At 39.5% G+C, this 22,494-nt stretch overlaps 2 protein-coding genes across 4 annotated transcripts in view; one reads left to right on the top strand and one right to left on the bottom strand.

Moving 5' to 3' along the window:
- The window catches only part of LOC148360475 (dynamin-2-like), a 56,179-nt gene extending 48,905 nt beyond the window's left edge, over positions 1-7,274 (top strand). The window contains exon 20 of one of the 3 annotated variants that reach the window (XM_088341315.1): positions 6,581-7,274. In XM_088341315.1, the coding sequence (XP_088197441.1) occupies positions 6,581-6,617 (37 nt within the window). In that variant the 3' untranslated portion in view covers positions 6,618-7,274. Of the gene's footprint in view, positions 1-1,665; positions 4,068-6,580 lie in introns of those variants that run through there. The other 2 variants (XM_088341314.1, XM_088341313.1) reach the window with 2 other exon arrangements.
- A 1,773-nt stretch (positions 7,275-9,047) lies between these two features.
- tmed1b (transmembrane p24 trafficking protein 1b) lies at positions 9,048-21,580 on the bottom strand. Its single transcript, XM_088342967.1, has 5 exons — positions 21,313-21,580; positions 15,221-15,318; positions 14,957-15,146; positions 10,860-11,027; positions 9,048-9,536 (listed from the first exon to the last, which is right to left on the bottom strand). Exons 1-5 carry the CDS (start codon positions 21,502-21,504, stop codon positions 9,486-9,488), a joined length of 699 nt encoding a protein of 232 aa, XP_088199093.1. The 5' UTR covers positions 21,505-21,580; the 3' UTR covers positions 9,048-9,485.
- Between the last annotated feature and the right edge of the window lie 914 nt (positions 21,581-22,494).

Genomic DNA, 22,494 nt, shown 5'->3' with positions numbered 1-22,494 from the left:
GCTGATTATGAGATATATTTTCTTGTTTCTTGGAAAAAAATAACTAACATTCTAAAAATAAGAAAAATGTTTTTTTCATGGATCGTAGACAATTTATATGATTTTAAGATTTTTTTCCCCCATTTTCTTTTTGTTATTATTATCACCAAGTCCTGTGATTCAGGCCGGTTTGTCTTTTTTTTGTTTCCACTGTTTCCTTTTCTATCCACTCATGTTACCTACTTAGCTGCAGGCTGAGAATTAGTATTTTTGCTTATCTTAAGATATTTTTCTGGAAAAAAATAAACATCCTTAAATAAGCAAACATTTATATCTCGAAAATGTTAGATAAGTTATATCATCTAAAAAAGATATATCATTTTTTCACATTATCGCCGAGTCCGATAATTCGGGCATCTTCAACTTTTTTTCAATTGTTTCCTTCTCTAGCCACTCAGTTGCTGGTTGTGGCCTGCCATTAGCTGTTATTGTTAGTTGCTTCTCTCACAAGTCGCTTAAGTTAGCCACTTTCACTCGCTCTGACCAACTCCAACTATGAGCTGTTTCAGCCTCTCCAGGTGTGTCCAGCTCGCTAGGTATTTGTTGGCCCCTAGCAAGGATTAGCATCAGCTTTACCATGATTTAGGCATTTTCCACGGTTTCCTTCTCTAGCCACACAAAGAAAATGAAAGGCAATTAAGTGTAATTTGTACGTTTTTGGGCACAAATTGTTTGTTGAGGTGGTATAGTAAGGGAAAATGCCTTAAGGTGGGGCTGGAAAAAAACACCTTATTGCACACTGCAAAGTAAAAATGTTGTAAGGCCCGGTCACCTTATCCTGAGGTTACTCGCGTTCCCCAGGAGCCGCTGTTTTTGTCGTTAGCTACTCCTACTTTATACTTCAGTGTTACTCGCATTCCACATCATGCGACCGTCTATGCGTACCATGATTTAGGCATTTTCCACGGTTTCCTTCTCTAGCCACACAAAGAAAATCAAAGGCAATTAAGTTAAAACTGTACGTTTTGGGGCAGAAATTGTTTGTTGAGGTGGTATAGTAAGGGAAAATGCCTTAAGGCGGGGCTGGAAAAAAACCTTATCGCACACTGCAAAGTAAGAATGTTGTAAGGAGGGGTCACCTTATCCTGAGGGTCTGCTGTATTCGGATTGATGTTCCATCAAACAATCCACCGGTTTATTATCCATTTCTCCACCGACATTTGACAAAAACCACAACCTAGATCAGGTAACAAACGACCAATCACGACTCAGATCGCACATCACGTGACCAAATCGTCATGATGTCATCTTCAGTCGACGGCAAGTGACAAAATGGCCGCCCTCTATCGCTGTTTGTCCTTGCTCACTTAAGTAAATCTGGAAGTTACTTCTTGGGATATCCTTTGGGCTTCCGTACTGCGTCTTCTTCTAATGCGCACACTTCAGCTCCAGTATGAGCTACAATGTAGTTGTGAATTATTACACACTGTCTCTTTAAAATTGTTCTCTGACGGCCAATCCATAAACAAGACAACAAAACTTTGTGGTGGTAGTAGAACTGCTTTTATTTTCCGTTTTTTTCTGTGACGGTGCTGGTGGTGCTTCGTGGTGGTGCATGATTGGCTGATGACTTTTTTTTCCTTGCATGTTTTTCTTTGCCCCCTTCCCACTTGTGTCTCCCTGCAGCAGAAGACCCCCGGCCGCCCCCAACAGACCCACCATCATTCGTCCTTCAGAACCTTCCCTGCTTGACTAGAAGCCCAGTGTTTACACTTTTTATATTTACCTTGATTCTTGAACTTTCTCTATGATTCAAAGGGATCTCTTGTTTTTTTTATACGTATTGTTGAATGCTAATTGCTAAATATAAACCAGAGATTTCCCGCCATGATGTCAAAATGAAGTCCAAATATTTCAATCGAAGCATTTTCTGCACCACTCCAAACAAAATACAGCAGACCCCCGGGATACGAAATGAATTGGTGGTCACAAAGTAAAATTGCTGTATAGTGGGGGACAGAAACTTATGCTGATTCGTCAATGCGTTCCGAAAACCCCCTGGTACCCCCCCAAAAAAAGATAACATATTCGTATATAACACATAAGTAGCACTTACTATAAATGTGTATAGGATTAAAGGGCGTTTATTTACCTTTGGTGTGACGTGACTTGGGCTGGTAGACTGGAGTAACCGATGGATGCAAAGGATAGAGGAGATGCAAAGTAAAATTGCTGTATAGTGGGGGACAGAAACTTATGCTAATTCGTCAATGCGTTGCAAAAGCTCTCGGTACCCCAGAAAAAAAGATTACATAGTCAAGTCAAGTCATTTTTTTTTTTTATAGCCCTAAATTACGAAGAGTCTCAAAGGGCTTCACAGATTATTACACTACTTATGTGTTATATACATATCAGTATATAACACATAAGTAGCACTTACTATAAATGTGTATAGGATTAAAGGGCGTTTATTTACCTTTGGTGTGTCGTGACTTGGGCTGGTAGACTAGAGTAACGGGTGGATGCAAAGGATAGGAAAGATGCAAAGTAAAATTGCTGTATAGCGGGGGACAGAAACTTATGCTAATTCGTCAATGCGTTCCAAAAAAACCCGGTACCCCAGAAAAAAAAGATAACATATTGGTATATAACACATAAGTAGCACTTACTATAAATGTGTATAGCATTAAAGGGCCTTTATTTACCTTTAGTGTAACGTGACTTGGGCTGGTAGACTGGAGTAACTGATAGATGCAAAGGATAAAGGAGATGCAAAGTAAAATTGCTGTATAGTGGGGGACAGAAACTTATGCTGATTCGTCAATGCGTTCCGAAAACCCCCCGGTACCCCCCCAAAAAAAGATAACATATTCGTATATAACACATAAGTAGCACTTACTATAAATGTGTATAGGATTAAAGGGCGTTTATTTACCTTTGGTGTGACGTGACTTGGGCTGGTAGACTGGAGTAACCGATGGATGCAAAGGATAGAGGAGATGCAAAGTAAAATTGCTGTATAGTGGGGGACAGAAACTTATGCTAATTCGTCAATGCGTTGCAAAAGCTCCCGGTACCCCAGAAAAAAAGATTACATAGTCAAGTCAAGTCATTTTTTTTTTTTATAGCCCTAAATTACGAAGAGTCTCAAAGGGCTTCACAGATTATTACACTACTTATGTGTTATATACATATCAGTATATAACACATAAGTAGCACTTACTATAAATGTGTATAGGATTAAAGGGCGTTTATTTACCTTTGGTGTAACGTGACTTGGGCTGGCAGACTGGAGTAACAGATGGATGCAAAGGGAGGAGGAAACGACGGTTTGAAATAATTGATTTTGAACCTTCCGCTTGAGAGGATTTTCATGCTGTTAGAATTTTTTGGGGGTTTAGAATAGAATAGAATCATTTAATCCTTTCCTTATCTTTATTTATAATCCATACTGTCGATTGGTTATGACCATGCAACTAAGCTATGGTAATAACGCTTGAGATGATAAAGCAATAGAAAAAAAGCGTGTGCCTTCATTGTATTTTATTATCTCTAGCTTCGTTTTTATTGTTATTATTTTCTTACTTGCAAGGTCAAGGATATGACCAATGTAGATAGATAGATCTTCTTGCTTCTCCCTTTAGCATCGCTGCAAGTCTTGGGTCACATTGTAAAACAAATTCAAGTTTTTTGCATGAGATTCTGAAATGAACAGAGGAAATGAAAGCGTTTTTGGGCACAAATTGTTTGTTGAGGTGGTATAGTAAGGGAAAATGCCTTAAGGTGGAGCTGGAAAAACACCTTATCGCACACCCCAAATTAAAAACGTTGTAAGGCGGGGTCACCTTATCCTGAGGTTAGTCGCGTTCCCCAGGAGTCGTTCTTTTTCTCGTTAGCTGCTCCTACTTCATACTCCAGTGTTACCCGCGTTCCACATCTTATTATGCGACCGTCAATGAGTACCATGATTTAGGCCTTTTCCACGGTTTCCTTCTCTAGCCACACAAAGAAAATGAAAGGCAATTAAGTTAAAACTGTACGTTTTGGGGCAAAAATTGATTGTTGGGGTGGTATAGTAAGGGAAAATGCCTTAAGGTGGGGCTGGAAAAAACACCTTATTGCACACTGCAAAGTAAAAATGTTGTAAGGCGGGGTCACCTTATCCTGAGGTTACTCGCGTTCCCCAGGAGCCGCTGTTTTTGTCGTTAGCTACTCCTACTTTATACTTCAGTGTTACTTGCATTCCACATCATGCGACCGTCTATGCGTACCATGATTTAGGCATTTTCCACGGTTTCCTTCTCTAGCCACTGAAAGAAAATTGAAGGCAATTAAGTGTAAACTGTACGTTTTTGGACACAAATTATTTGTTGGGGTGGTATAGTAAGGGAAAATGCCTTAAGGTGGGGCTGGAAAAATACACTATTGCACCTTACTGCAAAGTCAACGCTGTAAGGCGGGGTCACCTTATCCTGAGGTTACTCCCGTTCCCCAGGAGCCGTTCATTCTGTCGTTAGCTGCTCCTACTTCATACTCCAGTGTTACCCGCGTTTCACATCTGATTATGCGACCGTCAATGAGTGCCATGATTTAGGCCTTTTCCACGGTTTCCTTCTCTAGCCACACAAAGAAAATGAAAGGCAATTAAGTTAAAATTGTACGTTTTTGGGCACAAATTGTTTGTTGAGGTGGTATAGTAAGGGAAAATGCCTTAAGGCGGGGCTGGAAAAACACCTTATCGCACACACCAAATTAAAAACGTTGTAAGGCGGGGTCACCTTATCCTGAGGGTCTGCTGTATTCTGATTGATGTTCCATCAAATAATCCACCGGTTTATTATCCATTCCTCCACCCACATTCGACTAGCAACAACACCGTTGCTCAGGTAACAAACGACCAATCACGACTCAGATCTCACATATCACGTGACCAAATCGTCATGATGTCATCTTCAGTCGACGGGAAGTGACAAAATGGCCGCCCCCTATCGCTGTTTGGACAGCATGTGATATCATTTCATGTTTTCTTTTGGGGGGGGGGTCGACTTTCCTTTCATATTTTTGAATAATTCCTTGTATTAGCTAATGAGTAAGATGACGCTAAAAACCTGTTAACCATGGAACCGAAGCTGGCTATAAGATGAAGTTTTGAATATATGTTCATCTCATTTTTCTATCCTGCCTTAAAGGTGTGTATTATTATTATTGTTATTATCACATCAAACGTTTGTAGTAGCATGCTATTAATGAAATGAATAATAAGGCCTTACCTTTTCAGTTCTACCTTTCCTGTTTTTTGTTTTGGTATTTGGTGCTTTGGTGAAATATTCTTGCTAGGTGCAAGGGATAAAATGACTCAAGCAAGGGAAGGAATCTTGAGGTAAGATGTGAAAAACTGAAATGTGTTTTTTTGTTACGGTTTCCTTCTCTAGCCACACATGCAAGTCAATTGGCCCCCCCAGGAGCCGCTGTTTTTGTCGTTAGCTGCTCCTACTTCATACTTCAGTGTTACTCGCGTTTCACATCATGCGACCCTCAATAAGTACCATGTTTTAGGCATTTTCTACGTTGTTTCCACGGTTTCCTTCTCTAGCCACACACGCAAGTGACTTGGCTGCGATGTATGGCTCCCCGGGAGCCGCTGTTTTTGTCGTTAGCTGCTCCTACTTTCTACTTCAGTGTTACTTGCATTCCACATCTAATCATGCGACCGTCAATGGGTACCGTGATTCCACTGTTTCCTTCTCTAGCTACTCATGTTAGTCACTTGGCTGCAGGGTATGACTCCCTACGAGTCGCTCTTATTCGGTATCCCTACGAGCCTGCTTGGTTCTTCAGTGTCACTCACCTTTCAAAGTCGCTAATGTCACAATTCTGTAATTCAGTGTTCTTACATTTTTTTCCACTGTTTCCCTCTCTTGCCACTCATGTTAGCCACTTGGCCGCAGGGTATGACTCCCTACGAGTCGCTCTTATTCGGTATCCCTACGAGCCTGCTTGGTTCTTCAGTGTCACCTTTCAAAGTTACTCCTGGTAGCGAATGTCACAATTCTGTAATTTGAATTTTTTCCAGTTTCCTTCTCTTGCCACTCATGTTAGCCACTTGGCTGCAGGCTATGAGTCCCTACGGGCCGCTCTTCTTATTCGTTATCCCTACGAGCCTGCTTTAGTCTTCAGTGTCACTCACCTTTCAAAGTTACTCCTGGGGTCACAATTCTGTGGTTTAGTCTTCAATTTTTTTCCCTGTTTCCTTCTCTCGCCACTCATGTTAGCCACTTGGCTGCGGGCTGTGGTTTGCCACGAGCTACTATTGCTACTGATAGCTCCTCCTTATGAAAGAAAGTTGCTCTTTTTATCTTTTACTGGTCTTTTTAATCGCTTCTTCCACTAGCCACTTAAGTTAAACACAGATTTAATGTCACAAGCCAAAATTCCGCAAGAAAATCCGGAACTGGGTTAAAGAAATTCTGCTTAGAACTAATGTTCAAGCTTCTGTAGCTTCTTTCAATGCACACGTTTCAGCCCCGTTCCAAGCTACAACGACCTCTAGTGGTAAATGATCACACTGTCACTTTATTAAAACATCCGCCTTTTCCCACAGACGTCCGCCGCACTTGTCTCGTAGCAACCAAAGATGATGGACACTCGCAAGCCAGGATGACTGGAGGAGGACACAATTCCATCAGGAAGGACGGTGACTAAAATCAACCAATCAGGTGGCGGGATGTAAATTTGGGGGAACTATCGTGAAAAATCTGCTTTGGTTACTGGAAATGACTCGAAACTTACCAAAGTGCCACCTAACCTGTCTGATAAAACCATTTCTGTATGGTCATGAGATCCAACCTCCTGTGTGGAGTTTGCATGTTCTCCCCGTGCTTGCGTGAGTTTCCCCCAGGCACTCCGGTTTCCTCCCACATTTCAAAAACATGCATGTTAGGTGAATTGGCCAGTTTAAATTGTCCCAAGTGTCCCCTGCCCAAAGATAGCTGGGATGGGCTCCAGCACCCCCGTGACCCTACTGAGGATAAGCGGTGCAGATAATGGATGGATGGTCATGTGGATAAAAAAAGGAGAATGAAAAAAACTATTACTCCCCTAAAAAATGGATTTTTTACCCCAATGTTTCTAAATCTGTATCAAATATATTATTGCTTTCATCATGACACTGATGCTAAAGGGAGAAGCAAAAACGGTACATTTGATACAGTCAGATTTAAAAACTACTCTTCTGAATACCGTTTTAATAGAGGGACGTTTTGGAAAAATGTGTTTTTTTTCATGTGGCGGCAACATTTTGGGTTTATGTCAATAAAAAAATTCTTTCTGGGAATAAAAAGGAAATCTGTTGTATTTATACGGAATTATTTTTTGTCCAGGGAAAAAAAAGATTTTACCCATTATTTTGAGATTATTTTATCAAAAGATGACTATTTTTTAACGCACAATTTAATTTTTTTTTCCCACTTTTGGGATCAATAATATTTTCTTTCTATTTTTCAAAATTTGGATGGAAGAGGATATGCTTTATGTTTATTTATTTTTTGCAAGAAAATAATTTTATATATATCAATTAATATTAATTTAGAATCAATTACTATTTTATATTCCTATCTTAATCATCCCTTAATGGTTTATTAATAATACACAACCTCAATTTCCTAGTTAAAGGTGTGTGTAGTTTGAGGTGTCCTTAAAAAGTCTAAAGTTGAATATTTTCTCGATTAGTTATGTTTAAGCAATGCCCGACTGAGTTCAAAGAGCCCTTATGCAGAACAAACCCCCAAAAATATAGAAAAAAAGAGTTTATTCCGGCCGTCAAAAGAAATTCACGTAAATGATTTTACTCTGCTGCCATCTTCTGGTGTAAAGTCATGATTGCAGCCTTAAGTTGTCAACTGCCACAGCATGCAAAAATATGGTTAGTGGGCCAAAAATGGCCCCTAGACCATATTATTAGAATAATATATATTTCATCCTAATAATGAATAATTGGAATACATAATTACCGTATTTTCCGCACTATAAGGCGCACCTAAAAGCCTTTATTTTTTTCAAAAGCTGACCATGCGCCTTATAATACAGTGCGCCTTATATATGGACCAACATTAAGTTTTCCAACTAACTTGCAGCCGCCGACTAGATTTTCCCCCGAACGCCAAGTAGTCCGCGGTGTATGCTGGGATTTATTTACCGGCGTTTCATTGGCTAACCAATGTGTCAATCATCATTTGAATCGATCACTATTGGCTAAAGTTATTCGGAGGTCAAGGGGCGGATCCTTTTGATCATTTACAGGCTGGCATAGGATGAAGCAGCAAAACAAAGCCTGCAATTGGCCGAAAAAGATGAATGCGTATAGCACGTGGTTGACGGCATACAGAAAGCATTTTTTTACTATTCTGTATTTGTGAATATTTTATTCTGGATTTACTAAACTCACGGATATAAGAGGACCATGGCTGCACATTATTATTGAACACAACGACTTCGGTGAGCTACTCCGGCTATATATTTTCCCTGTATCTTGTTTCAGACTGAACTCGAAGTTTCTGTGATAAGCGGTGCAGATAATGGATGGAATGGAGTGTCTATTTTTAAATTCAACTCAATTCCAAGTGTTTATTGTCATATGCACAGTAAAGTTGCGAGCGAAAAAGAAAATCGAAACTAAGGAATGGTTGGCATTTCTTGAATCCCAAGACTTGAACCTTCCGAATGATGGAACGATGCATTTGAGTGACATGGTACGGACACCGCATCCGCACGTGTTCTCGACACGTATTTGCGTCTTTGCAAGCTTTGGGAATGTTAAGGGGGTAATCAGTTGGACTGAACCATCTGACTGTTTCGTCCACGTTCCCATTGTAGTGCCTTATAATCCGGTGCGTCTTATGTATGTCAAAAATAGGACCAAAAACTATTTTTTCAGGGTGCGCCCTATCACCCGGTGCGCCTTATAGTGCGGGAAATACGGTAATTGACCCCAATATTATATGAGTGTATATGTGTGCAAACAGGATATACAATTTTCAAACTCTTCAGATTTTAATAAAACCGACGATACATTTCATCGAGATAGATTTTAATAATTTTTTTGCACATGTCAGCGATAATATTACATCATTTTACAAAGTATCAGATGACTTTTGCATTTGTTTTGCTCAAAATTGAAAATGTCTCCACACCAGCGATATAAACATCCCAATGTCAAACAGCCGTGGAGGAAATAGAAACGAGAAAGGTTTTCTTTTCAAATGTAGATCGCATTTAAGATTTATTGCACATTGTCAAGTAAACAGGATCTACCGGTCACAAACAAACCACTGCGTTGTAAAACATACTTATTTGCATTCGTTTGGGAGGATTACATATGAAAAGGCACTGAGGAACAAAAATAAGCTACCGTGAAATGTTACTGCAGGAGGAACTCGAAGCGCATCGACGGTGCCGACCAATCAGATGTCCCCGCCCTTGATGGTATTTCCGGGTGGGCGGGGCTTCTCCTACGTGCACACCCTCCGCTTATCGTCAAAGAGTTTGCGTACCGTGTAGACCTGAAAGACGGTTTCGTGAACAAACTGCAAAGACCGATAAAACAGTAGACCCCTGGGTTACGGCCTCCTTTTTGCGAATGATGAGTTTGATTTCCAAGATGCCCGCCTGCTATTGGTCGACGGCACATAAGATGCCGTTTTCCTATTGGTCGGCGCCGCGGTATCATGAAAATGACATTTATGCAATGAGCTGAACTCTTTCCCACTATGCCCTGGTCCCTCTTCGTTCAGTTCAGAATTTCATGTGACTTGAAATTGTTTAGCAATTAGCAAAAAAAAAAAGAGCGTTAAAAAGCATAGGGAAGAATACAAACTATGGAGAGACCAAGTGACCATAACAATTTTTACCATATGTTTTGTAAATTTATGATACTTAATTTTAAGGAAAAAAATTTGATATATATCCCGATTGTTGATTTGAGTATAAGGAAGCGATTAAAGCAACGACAATCCTGCCAGCTATGGACGAGGGCGAAATAATCCCGACTAGAAGTAAAAACCTGTTAACCATGGAAACAAAGCTTGCCATAAGGGAAATCTTCTAAGGGCGTGACAATCCTCACAAGATTTGAAATTTGTTTTTGTTTGAATCCGCCGTCTTCTCCCAGCTTGGCATCCACCCTCTACTCAGCTGTACCAGTTTGTCCCAGCACACCAAAGGTACATGTAATGTTTTTTTCTTGTATGTATTTATATACATTTATAACGTGTTTTAATCATATGCACATATTTACAATTACTGTATACTATTTTAATATCCGCAGGTTTTTATCGTTCGAATGCATTCGCTACTGTAGTTATATACTATTTTATACGCTGTTTTATTCCACTTATACTCAAAATACTTGTCCTAAGTTTGACCTCAGCCTTGAGTGCAACTTTTTAGAAGGATGTCGTAAAACGCCTGTGCTTTGGAATGTTTTCTTTGGTTTCAGTCTTTGGAGATGACAATGACTTATCACCTCCCCTGGGGGTTTAGAATGTGTGTGCCGTGCCCCATTCTGTCCGGAGGGCGATGACCTCTCCCAAGCTTCAGAGGACGATTGAGAAATTTACATCAACACGGCGCGGACCAATCAGCCAGAGGCTTGATTATGGGCCGTGATGTCGTCTCCTGCACACGATTGTAAAATTGGCACAGGCAGAGACCTGATTTGTTCAACTCTTTGATTCGGCTAAATAAATGAATACGTGGACTATATTCTGCGCTCGACTCTTCTCCCCCCTCCGGCGATTTTACCCGTTCTCCCCCTTGAAACGGTTTTAAGCCGTACCCCAAGAGTCTACTGTATTCGTGTGTAACAAAATGGCGGGGCCGTCTACCTGTGTGAGTGCCACGCAGAGCATGACCATCATGCTAGCACAGGACCAAAAGGAAACCCTCCACAGGTTGTCCTCCAGCAGGTTGCGGTCCCTGGCCTCGAAGGCCCGCAACACCGTCTGCATCTGCCGGCTTCGCTCCAGACGTTTGTGCACCGAGTCCATGTACTCCTGAAACCGAAAAGCGAGAAAAAGTCGGAAAAAAAAGGTGACGTTTTGTTTTCTACAACATTTCTATTGTTCGCTGGTCAAGCAAGCAGACAAAGTCATGTGATTCAGGCATATTTGACTTTTTTTTCACGGTTTCCTTCTCTAGCCACTTTCTTCTCCCCTACTTTTGTTTTTATTCCTGTTTTAATTTTTTGCTTCTTTTTTCTTCACAAGTCATTTTCCCTTCTTTTGCCATTTTTTGTGAAAGTCTGGGTAAAAATTGAACAGAAATAGGGTTTTTGTTGCTTACTTAATAGGTATTTTGCAGCCAAACATTTTTACACACTGCAGAAAAAGAATTTTTTTTTTTTTAAATGTCTTTAAATATATATAAACTTGGCCTGCTTGGTTCTTCAGTGTCACTCACCTTTCAAAGTAGCTAATGACACAATTCTGTAATTCAGTCAATTTTTTCCACTGTTTCCTTCTCTTGCCACTCATGTTAACCACTTGGCTGCAGGGTATGACTGCTATGTAAAAAAATTTCTAAAAAAACATTATTTGTTTAATATTTTAATACAGGAGTTATGGTTACAACAATATACAGTAAAATAAAATATTTTTAAATATGAATTTTATCTCATAATCAAGAAAAATTTTGACAGTTGAGATATTTTCCTGTTTCACTAAAAATAAGTTTTCGAAATAAAGTGAAAGAATATTTAAAAAGGTATACATTTTGACTGCAATAAAGAATTGATAATTGTATTTTATTTTCATACCCGACTAGAAAAAAAAATCATATTTTTAAAATATGAATTGTCTTAGAAAATAGAGTAAAAGTAATAAACTTTATTATAATAAAACATCATTCCTACTTATTATTTTTCTTTTTTATACTTCACTAAAGAAAAGTGAGAGTCCATATTTTATTAATCCGTGAATTACATTTTAAGACGAACAAAATTATTCACAAAAATGTAAATGATTATTATTTTACTACCAAAATAAGGTTACAGAAATACAAGATTCTCTTGGAATAAGACACTTCATTCTTAAAAATTTAAGGATGAATTCTACAACCAAGAGGCAACACTTTTTTAACAAAAAAAAACGAAAAAGTGGGTGCGCAAAATGTTTCTGCCCCTTTACTTTCAGTGCAGCAAACTCTGTCCAGAGGTTCAGTGAGGATCTCGGAATGATTCAATGTTGATCTAAATGACTAACGATGATCAATGGAATCCACCCGTGTGTCATCAAGTCTCTGTATAATTGCACTTGCACTGTGATCGTCTCAGAGGTCTGTTAAAGCGCAGAGAGCATCGCGAAGGACGAGGAACACACCAGGCAGGTCCGAGATACTGTTAAAGCTGGATTTGGATACAAAAAGATTTCCCAAGCTTTAAACATCCCAAGGAGCACTGCATATTAACGTATCCGTATCTCAAGAATAGGGAACAATACTTAAAATGACCAGAGGGAATTGATTTTATTTCAAGGATTGTATCGCTAATATATAGAAAATATATTACTAGGGTTTCTACTGACAAGGCATTTTATTTAATTTAGTTTTTGGCAGTGTCACCCTCGACCTCGCAATTGGAACTAGAGCCAGGATATGTAAATGGATTATAAAGGACCAATTTTTGGGGGGGCAATCAGGCACAGAACGTGTTTAATGATCCTCCCCTCCCCAAAATCATGCAGAAATGTTACCCGAGAAATTGAATCTCAAAGTTAACCAGTTCATCTTCAGCTGTGACGTCACCGAATGAATACAAGACTTCAAATTGGGGCGTCTCGTTGAAATAACACGAGACACCGTGTGCGTTCCTTTTTTTCCCTTTTACAACCTTTTAGGTAGGCGATTGTGACTTTTCCTTTGTGTTTTTCGATGCGTGTCTTGCAATTGGTATCATTTTATCCGGATAGCTCCCTGTTAGCATCGGGGTTGCCGATGGCTTCCGGTTTCGTTCGCTCCAGGTTAGCAGCCGACTAGCCTGCCGTGTACATAGGTTGTTGCTGGTTTTATTGTTGGTTCCCAGGTAGTCTGGCGGCTTTCTGCATGTTTTCAACCGGCCAGCCTCTCGTTTTTCCGCCAATCGGTCCCGGTTCTTTAGCAGCCGGCTAGCCTGCCTGCTCCTTTTTTCCCTTTTCCCACCTTTAGGTAGGCGATTGTGACTTTTCCTTTGTGTTTTTCGATGCGTGTCTTGCAATTGGTATCATTTTATCCGGATAGCTCCCTGTTAGCGTCGGGTTTGCTGATGGCTTCCGGTTTCGTTCGCTCCAGGTTAGCAGCCGACTAGCCTGCCGTGTACATAGGTTGTTGCTGCTTTTATTGTTGGTTCCCAGGTAGTCTGGCAGCTTTCTGCATGTTTTCAACCGGCCAGCCTCTCGTTTTTCCGCCGATCGGTCCCGGTTCTTTAGCAGCCGGCTAGCCTGCCTGCTCCTTTTTTCCCTTTTCCCACCTTTTAGGTAGGCGATTGTGACTTTTCCTTTGTGTTTTTCGATGCGTGTCTTGCAATTGGTATAATTTTATCCTGACAGCTCCCTGTTAGCATCGGGGTTGCCGATGGCTTCCAGTTTTGTTTGTTCCAGGTTAGCAGCCGACTAGCCTGCCGTGTACATAGGTTGTTGCCGCTTTTATTGTTGGTTCCCAGGTAGTCTGGCGGCTTTCTGCATGTTTTCAGACGGCCAGCCTCTCGTTTTTCCACAAAATCGGTCCCGGTTCTTTAGCAGCCGGCTAGCCTGCCTGCTCCTTTTTTTCCCTTTTCCCACCTTTTAGGTAGGCGATTGTGACTTTTCCTTTGTGTTTTTCGACGCGTGTCTTGCAATTGGTGTAATATTATCGAAATATAGCGCCCTGTTAGCGTCGGGGTTGCTGATGGCTTCCAGTTTCGTTTGCAGCCGACTAGCCCGCCGTGTCTATTGGTTGTTGTTGATGTTGCTTTTATTGTTGGTTCCCAGGTAGTTTGGCGGCTTTCTGCATGTTTTCAACCGGCCAGCCTCTCGTTTTTCCGCCAATCGGTCCCAGTTCTTTAGCAGCCAGCTAGCCTGCCTGCTCCTTTTTTCCCTTTTCACACCTTTTAGGTAGGCGATTGTGACTTTTCCTTTGTGTTTTTCGATGCGTGTCTTGCAATTGGTATAATTTTATCCTGACAGCTCCCTGTTAGCATCAGGGTTGCCGATGGCTTCCAGTTTTGTTTGTTCCAGGTTAGCAGCCGACTAGCCTGCCGTGTACATAGGTTGTTGCCGCTTTTATTGTTGGTTCCCAGGTAGTCTGGCGGCTTTCTGCATGTTTTCAGACGGCCAGCCTCTCGTTTTTCCACAAAATCGGTCCCGGTTCTTTAGCAGCCGGCTAGCCTGCCTGCTCCTGTTTTTCCCTTTTCCCACCTTTTAGGTAGGCGATTGTGACTTTTCCTTTGTGTTTTTCGACGCGTGTCTTGCAATTGGTGTAATATTATCGAAATATAGCGCCCTGTTAGCGTCGGGGTTGCTGATGGCTTCCAGTTTCGTTTGCAGCCGACTAGCCCGCCGTGTCTATTGGTTGTTGTTGATGTTGCTTTTATTGTTGGTTCCCAGGTAGTCTGGCGGCTTTCTGCATGTTTTCAACCGGCCAGCCTCTCGTTTTTCCGCCAATCGGTCCTGATTCTTTAGCAGCCGGCTAGCCTGCCTGCTCCCAGCTGGGTTAACCCCCCTCTGTGTGTTATTTTTGCCACAAAAACGACCAAAACTTGGTATAGGACACTTATAACCTATTTGACTAATTAACACATAAACCAATATGGCAACAGGGGACCGGAGGACGTCACAGCTCAAGACGAGAATATACCACCAAAATGTATGTAGATATTGTGCAAAAATCGTGTCGTTTTCTCGCATTTTTGGGTATTCTTTGATATCTAAATGCCTAATATTTAAGATTCTATTCCTGGAAAACGCCGTCTCACCCTCATATCCTGCAGCTTATATTCCAGCATGTTTTCGTCCACCTCCTCCAAAGCGGCCCACTCTTCGTCTCCGCCCACGTCTCCCGCTTGGGCCTCCACGTAGAGCTCGAAGAAGACCAACTTCTCCGAGAAATGGCTGAAGCTGTTGTCGAAGCACACCTGGTAGTCTCCTTCCACCGTAGGATCCAGCCTGGGCCGAGAAAAGACAGAGGAGAGGAGGAAAAAGCCGGATTTCGGGAACGGGACGGAATCATAAGCGCTCACGTGTGAACTCCGTCGGAGCGCCGCGTTTCCGCCACCAGGGCGGCGCCGTCCGGGTCCAGGATGCTGAAATCCACGTCCATGCCGGCGCCGCCGATCACCTGAGATAGGTACAAAGACGAAAACGATTAAGTAGGTGTAGGACGAAATGATTTGCGCACGATTCGATAATATCTCATGTCTCAAAGGGATGTATGGATCAAATACTATTGCAAACCAGACTATTATGACAGGATCCCCTGATCTAAAACCTACATGTGGGCAAGGAAATGAAATGATCAGCATTTATATAGCGCTTTTCAAGTCAAGCGCTTTACAATGTGCTTCACATTTCCCGTGCAGCCATGTAAGGCGCTAACCTGCTCATTGGAAGTATTAGAGGTTCAGTGTCTTACCCAAGGACACTTCGACATATAACACGGAGGAGCCGGGATTCGAACTGTGATCTCTTGATCCCAAGACGTGCGCTCTACCTCCTGAGCCACTGCCGCCAAGGAAAAACTCAAAAACCTCAAGTCAAGTCATGTGTATTTGTATAGCCCTTAACATCAAAGAGTCTCTAAGGGCTTCACAGATGATTGCAAACCACAGATTATTATGACATTATCCCCTGATCTGGAACCAACATGAGGGCAGGGAAAAACTCAAAAACCTCAACATGAGGAAAATGAAGAAATCTTGAGAAGTCTCAAAGGGCTGCACAGACCATTAAAAACTACAGACTATTTTGACACCATCCCCTGATCTGAAACCTACACGAGGGCAAGGAAAAACTCAAAAACCTCAAGTCAAGTCATGTGTATTTGTATAGCCCTTAATCACACTTCACAGACCACAGATTATTGCAAACCACAGGCTATTATGACAGCATCCCCTGATCTAAAACCTACATGAGGGCAAGGAAAAACTCAGAAACCTCAAGTCATGTTTATTTGTGACGCCCTTAATCACAAAGAGTATAAAAGAGCTGCACAGACTATTGCAAACTACAGACTATTATGACAGGATCCCCTGATCTAAAACCTACATGAGGGCAAGGAAAAACTCAAAAACCTTAATCTTATAATTTTTGGGGGTTTGTTTGCTTTCTTGCTTGTTTGTTGCCTGCACCATTATGGTAAAACTCCTAATATAAAGTATTTGGTTCAAAGTAGGCTGCAGATAAAAAAAAAATGTAGTATTTTCCGCACTATGAATTGCATTTTTTTTTTATAGTTTGACCAGGGTTGCGACTTCTACACCGGTGTGACTTATATATGAAATTACTAACACATTATTAAATCATTAAGTTTTTTTTCTACCTGTCATTATTTGAACCCAGCCCTGTCAGGCCCCTGTTGTCAGTCCGTCTGCGAACCTCTGTTTTTCAAGGCAAGCCTTTTTCGACGCCTGACTCCCGCCTGTCCCGTTTTTGCTTCCGTCTGTCCCCGACTTACGACCCGTTTTTTGATCCCGACCATGGTTTTGCTCTCCTGCCAGGCAATCGACCGGTTTTCCGTCCCTGACACCGCCATTCCTACAATATAATCGATGATTGCGATTGTTTCTTGTTTTTTAGGAAATAAGATAGAATCAAAAAACAAGGAACTTAATATTAGTTTGCTTTTAATCTGAAAATGTAAAAATCGACTGACACACTACAAAAATATAACTAAACTTACAATACAAAAATACATAATAAATACAACAAAAATTATACTATGGAAATACTCAAATACAGAACAACCAAAAATACCACGATAATACAAAAATACTACTACAGAAATATTACAACAGACGAACTACTACATACAGCTACAGTAATATTAAAATACTACAAAAAATACTACAGAAATACAAAAACAATATTACCTTGGAAATACTCAAATACAGAACCAAAAATACCACGATAATACAAAAATACTACTACAGAAATATTACAACAGACATACTACTAAATACAGCTACAGCGATATTAAAACATACTACAAAAAATACTACAGAAATATGAAAACAATATTACTATGGAAATACTCAAATACAGAACAACCAAAAATACCACGATAATAAAAAAATACTACTACAGAAATATTACAACAGACATAGTACTAGATACAGCTACAGTAATATTAAAAAGTACTACAAAAAATACTACAGAAATACGAAAACAATTTTACTATGAAAATACTTAAATACAGAGCAACCAAAAATACCACTATAATACAAAAATACTACTACAGAAATATTACAACAGACATACTGCTAAATACAGCTACAGTAATATTAAAAAATACTACAAAAAATACTAAAGAAATACGAAAACAATTACCTTGGAAATACTCAAATACAGAACCAAAAATACCACGATAATACAAAAATACTACTACAGAAATATTACAACAGACAAACTACTAAATACAGCTACAGTAATATTAAAATACTACAGAAAATACTACAGAAATACGAAAACAATATTACTATGGAAATACTCAAATACAGAACAACCCAAAATACCACTATAATACAAAAATACCACTACAGAAATACTACTAAATACAGCTACAGTAATATTAAAAAATACTACAAAAAATACTAAAGAAATACGAAAACAATATTACCTTGGAAATACTCAAATACAGAACCAAAAATACCACGATAATACAAAAATACTACTACAGAAATATTACAACAGACAAACTACTAAATACAGCTACAGTAATATTAAAATACTACAGAAAATACTACAGAAATACGAAAACAATATTACTATGGAAATACTCAAATACAGAACAACCCAAAATACCACTATAATACAAAAATACCACTACAGAAATACTGCTAAATACAGCTACAGTAATATTAAAAAATACTACAAAAAATACTAAAGAAATACGAAAACAATATTACCTTGGAAATACTCAAATACAGAACCAAAAATACCACGATAATACAAAAATACTACTACAGAAATATTACAACAGACAAACTACTAAATACAGCTACAGTAATATTAAAATACTACAGAAAATACTACAGAAATACGAAAACAATATTACTATGGAAATACTCAAATACAGAACAACCCAAAATACCACTATAATACAAAAATACCACTACAGAAATACTACTAAATACAGCTACAGTAATATTAAAAAATACTACAAAAAATACTAAAGAAATACGAAAACAATATTACCTTGGAAATACTCAAATACAGAACCAAAAATACCACGATAATACAAAAATACTACTACAGAAATATTACAACAGACAAACTACTAAATACAGCTACAGTAATATTAAAATACTACAGAAAATACTACAGAAATACGAAAACAATATTACTATGGAAATACTCAAATACAGAACAACCCAAAATACCACTATAATACAAAAATACCACTACAGAAATACTGCTAAATACAGCTACAGTAATATTAAAAAATACTACAAAAAATACTAAAGAAATACGAAAACAATATTACCTTGGAAATACTCAAATACAGAACCAAAAATACCACGATAATACAAAAATACTACTACAGAAATATTACAACAGACAAACTACTAAATACAGCTACAGTAATATTAAAATACTACAGAAAATACTACAGAAATACGAAAACAATATTACTATGGAAATACTCAAATACAGAATAACAACCAAAAATACCACTATAATACAAAAATACCACTACAGAAATACTACTAAATACAGCTACAGTAATATTAAAAAATACTACAAAAAAGTACTGTGGAAATACTACAAACAATACCACAGAAATACTACAACAATATTACTCTGGAAATACTTGCATACCACATATGATGTAAAAAAAAAAAACGATTCCAGGGAGAAATGTCCATTTTAAAAACCACCAGGAATTAAGTCTCGATATATACATGAATTTATTTATTTTTTGTTGCAAATTATCGATTCATTATCTTCTTGCTTCTCCCTTTAGCATTGTTGCAAGTCTTGAGTCACATTATCAAATTTGTTTGTCCCACGAGATTCCGAACTGAAAAAACAAAACGAAAGGCATTGTGGGAAGTAATTCAGCCAATATAGTCATCTTCCTAATGCAAACCAATAGCAGACCAGCTTCTCATATGACATCGACCAATAGCACGCAGGCATCCCGGAGAGGTTTCAATTTGAGTTTTTTTGATTTTGTGACAAAAAACCGAGATAGAAAAAAAACTATTCAAGAAAAATAAAGCAATATTGGTTTGACTCGACTATATAGAAAAATTAAAGGCAGAGTGTGTATCATTTGACCACTAGATGGTGCAGTATTCTGTCATGCGACAGAAAACGAGCGCTAAAAACCTCAAGTCAGACTGAAAACTACAGTGACTCAAAGTGACCATTGAACACAATTTTTCTCCTACTTTTTTTTTTAAACTTAGTCAAGTTTTGATTTTTTTGGGGGGGGGTTACGTGTAGCAGCAAGATGGCAGACAATATATCATCTCCCTCGAGGTGAGGCTCAAAATAGAAATATCTGTATTATTTAAATCAATATTCTTTTTCATATGAATTACATTTATACCACTAGGAGGCACTAAATAATACACACTGCCCCTTTAACTGCTGGCTTCCTTTGTTTCTTATTGATATGTTTTCATATGAAATCTTCATTTTTATTTTTTTTGTGGCCCCTCCCTCTCTCTTCTCCCTTCTCTCTCTCCTTTTCTTTCTTTCACTTTTTCTCTCTCTCGTTCTCCCCCTTCTCTCTCTCCAATTTTCTTTCTTTTTCTCTGTCTTTTTCTTTCTCTCTTGTTTACTTTCTCTCTTTTCTCTTCTCCTTTTTAAAATGAGAACAATTCAGTTGTGACAATTATGGGAACAAGGCCTGCTCCCTGTCATCTGAATTTCTGGAAGGAAGCAAGCAACAGGTTTCACCGGAAAAAAAACCTCTATTTTGGTCACAAGAAATTCATTTGTTTACGGTGATTGAATCTTTCAGGGATAATGGTTATATATGTAAATGTAGAACATATTTGATTGCACGTTGAGTTTTTCCTTGCCCTCTGACAAAACCCTAACAGAGGGTGGACCCAGACGCGTAACGTTTACACACCAGCTTTATTTTGCGGGAACGTGGTAGTCATGAGCAATGATTCGGAGATCGAAACCGGACGGGACAGACAGGATCGATACAAGATACCGGACAGGACAGGACGATACCAGAGACTGGAACAAGATACCGGACAGGACAGGCGGGATCGATACCGGAGCAAGATACCGGACAGGACGAGACAGACAGGATCGGTACCGGAGACTAGAGTAAGATACAGGACAGACCGAACCAATACCAGATACAGGATACCAGACAGACGGGATGGATACTGGAGCAATATACTGGACAGGACGGACAGACAGAATTGAAACCAGATACCGGAGACTGGAGAAAGATACCCGACAGGCCAGGCAGGATCGATATCGGATACTGGAGCAAGATACTGGACAGGACAAGATAGACGGGATCGATACCGGATACTGGAGACTGGAGTAAGATACTGAACAGGATGACAGGCGGGATCGATACTGGATACTGGAGACTGGGGCAAGATACCGGACAGGACTAGACAGACTGGATCGATACCAGCTACTGGAGACTGGGGCAAGATACCGGACAGGACTAGACAGACTGGATCGATACCATATACTGGAGACTGGAGTAAGATACCGGACAGGACGAGGCAGGCCGGATCGATACCGGATACTGGAGACTGGGGCAAGATACCGGACAGGAAGAGATAAACGGGATCGATACCGAATACTGGAGACTGGAGCAAGATACTGGACAGAACGATACAGGCGGGATCGTTATCTGATATTGGATACACGAGAAGAATACTGGACTGGAGTCAAAAATACAAGTTTTGCAAGTGTTTTGTGTTTTTCCTTGCCCTCATGTGGGTTTTAGATCAGGGGATGCTGTCATAATAGTCTTGTCTATGAAGCCCTTTGGACTTCTTGTCATTAGGGTTGTCACAACTGAACTTGACATGAAATATAATAAATTAATGGCGGGACAATGCCGACATAAAGAATACGTTTAGTAGGTTAGTTAACAAGTTAGCTAGCTGGTTATTTGTTGAGTTACCTGATATTCGACTTCCATGCTCCCATTCCCGATGGCTCGTTGGAAGAAACAATCCGACTTTCCGGCTTGCAAAAGAAACGTGAACTCGCTGCTCTCCGGTCCAAAAGCTAGCACTTGCACCACAAGGCAGCAGAAGAAGGCGGCCAGCAACAATTTGCTTCCGTTGTCGAGGAGAGAAGCCATGACGACCATTTCCAACACAAATTCGGGTACTGGTGGCAGGTAGACGCTTCTCGACGTCGGACTTCCGCTTTGGAATATTTGCTGAGTTGTGATTGGGTGCTGGCGAAATGGGATGTTTGTGGCCAATTAGAGGAGGGAGCGTCGCAATCGTCGACCAATTACTTTAGAGGGAGGTTCAACGACGGGAAGTGTTTTTTTGCCCTGGGGTTAGGATACGTGAACGCTTTCTGCCATATTGGATGTGTCATATAATGAATCGTTAAGACATTCGGGTGGTTTGGATACGTGACCACCCCGCCATATTGAATGTGTCAAGTTTTTAATTATTGTTATTTTTCAATTTTATTGAGGATCGGATACATAATCAATTCCGCCATGTTGAATGTGTCAGATTTTTTAATATTATGATTTTTCAATTTGACTAAGGATCGGATACATAATCAATTCCGCCATGTTGAATGTGTCAGATTTTTTTATTATTATTATTGTTATTATTATTATTATTTTTCAATTTTACTGAGGATCGGATACATAATCAATTCCGCCATGTTGAATGGGTCAGATTTTTTAATATTATGATTTTTCAATTTTACTAAGGATCGGATACATAATCAAATCCGCCATGTTGAATGGGTCATATTTTTTAATATAATGATTTTTCAATTTTACTAAGGATCGGATACATAATCAAATCCGCCATGTTGAATGGGTCAGATTTTTTTTTTTTTTTTTTTTTTCAATTTTACTGAGGATCGGATACATAATCAATTCCGCCATGTTGAATGTGTCAGATTTTTTAATATTATGATTTTTCAATTTTACTGAGGATCGGATACAAAATCAAATCCGCCATGTTGAACGGGTCAGATTTTTTTTTTTTTTTTTTTCAATTTTACTGAGGATCGGATACATAATCAATTCCGCCATGTTGAATGTGTCAGACTTTATTATTATTATTATTATTATTATTATTTTTCAATTTTACTGAGGATCGGATAC

Source organism: Urocampus carinirostris, chromosome 8 (assembly GCF_059441175.1).
Source record: "Urocampus carinirostris isolate Australia breed hairy pipefish chromosome 8, RoL_Ucar_1.0, whole genome shotgun sequence".
In the NCBI taxonomy this organism is placed as follows: Eukaryota; Metazoa; Chordata; class Actinopteri; order Syngnathiformes; family Syngnathidae; genus Urocampus; species Urocampus carinirostris.
The sequence above is the reverse complement of the archived record's forward strand: the minus strand, read 5'-3'. Positions and strand labels throughout refer to the sequence as shown.

Bases quoted from the DNA above. Each gene is read 5' to 3' on its own strand.
- tmed1b (XM_088342967.1), bottom strand. From the start codon at position 21,504: ATGGTCGTCATGGCTTCTCTCCTCGACAACGGAAGCAAATTGTTGCTG. The intron at 15,319-21,312 runs GTAACTCAACAA...TACCTATCTCAG, and splicing joins GCATGGAAGTCGAATATCAG to GTGATCGGCGGCGCCGGCAT. The intron at 9,537-10,859 runs GTAGACGGCCCC...ACCGTCTTTCAG, and splicing joins TCTGCGTGGCACTCACACAG to GTCTACACGGTACGCAAACT.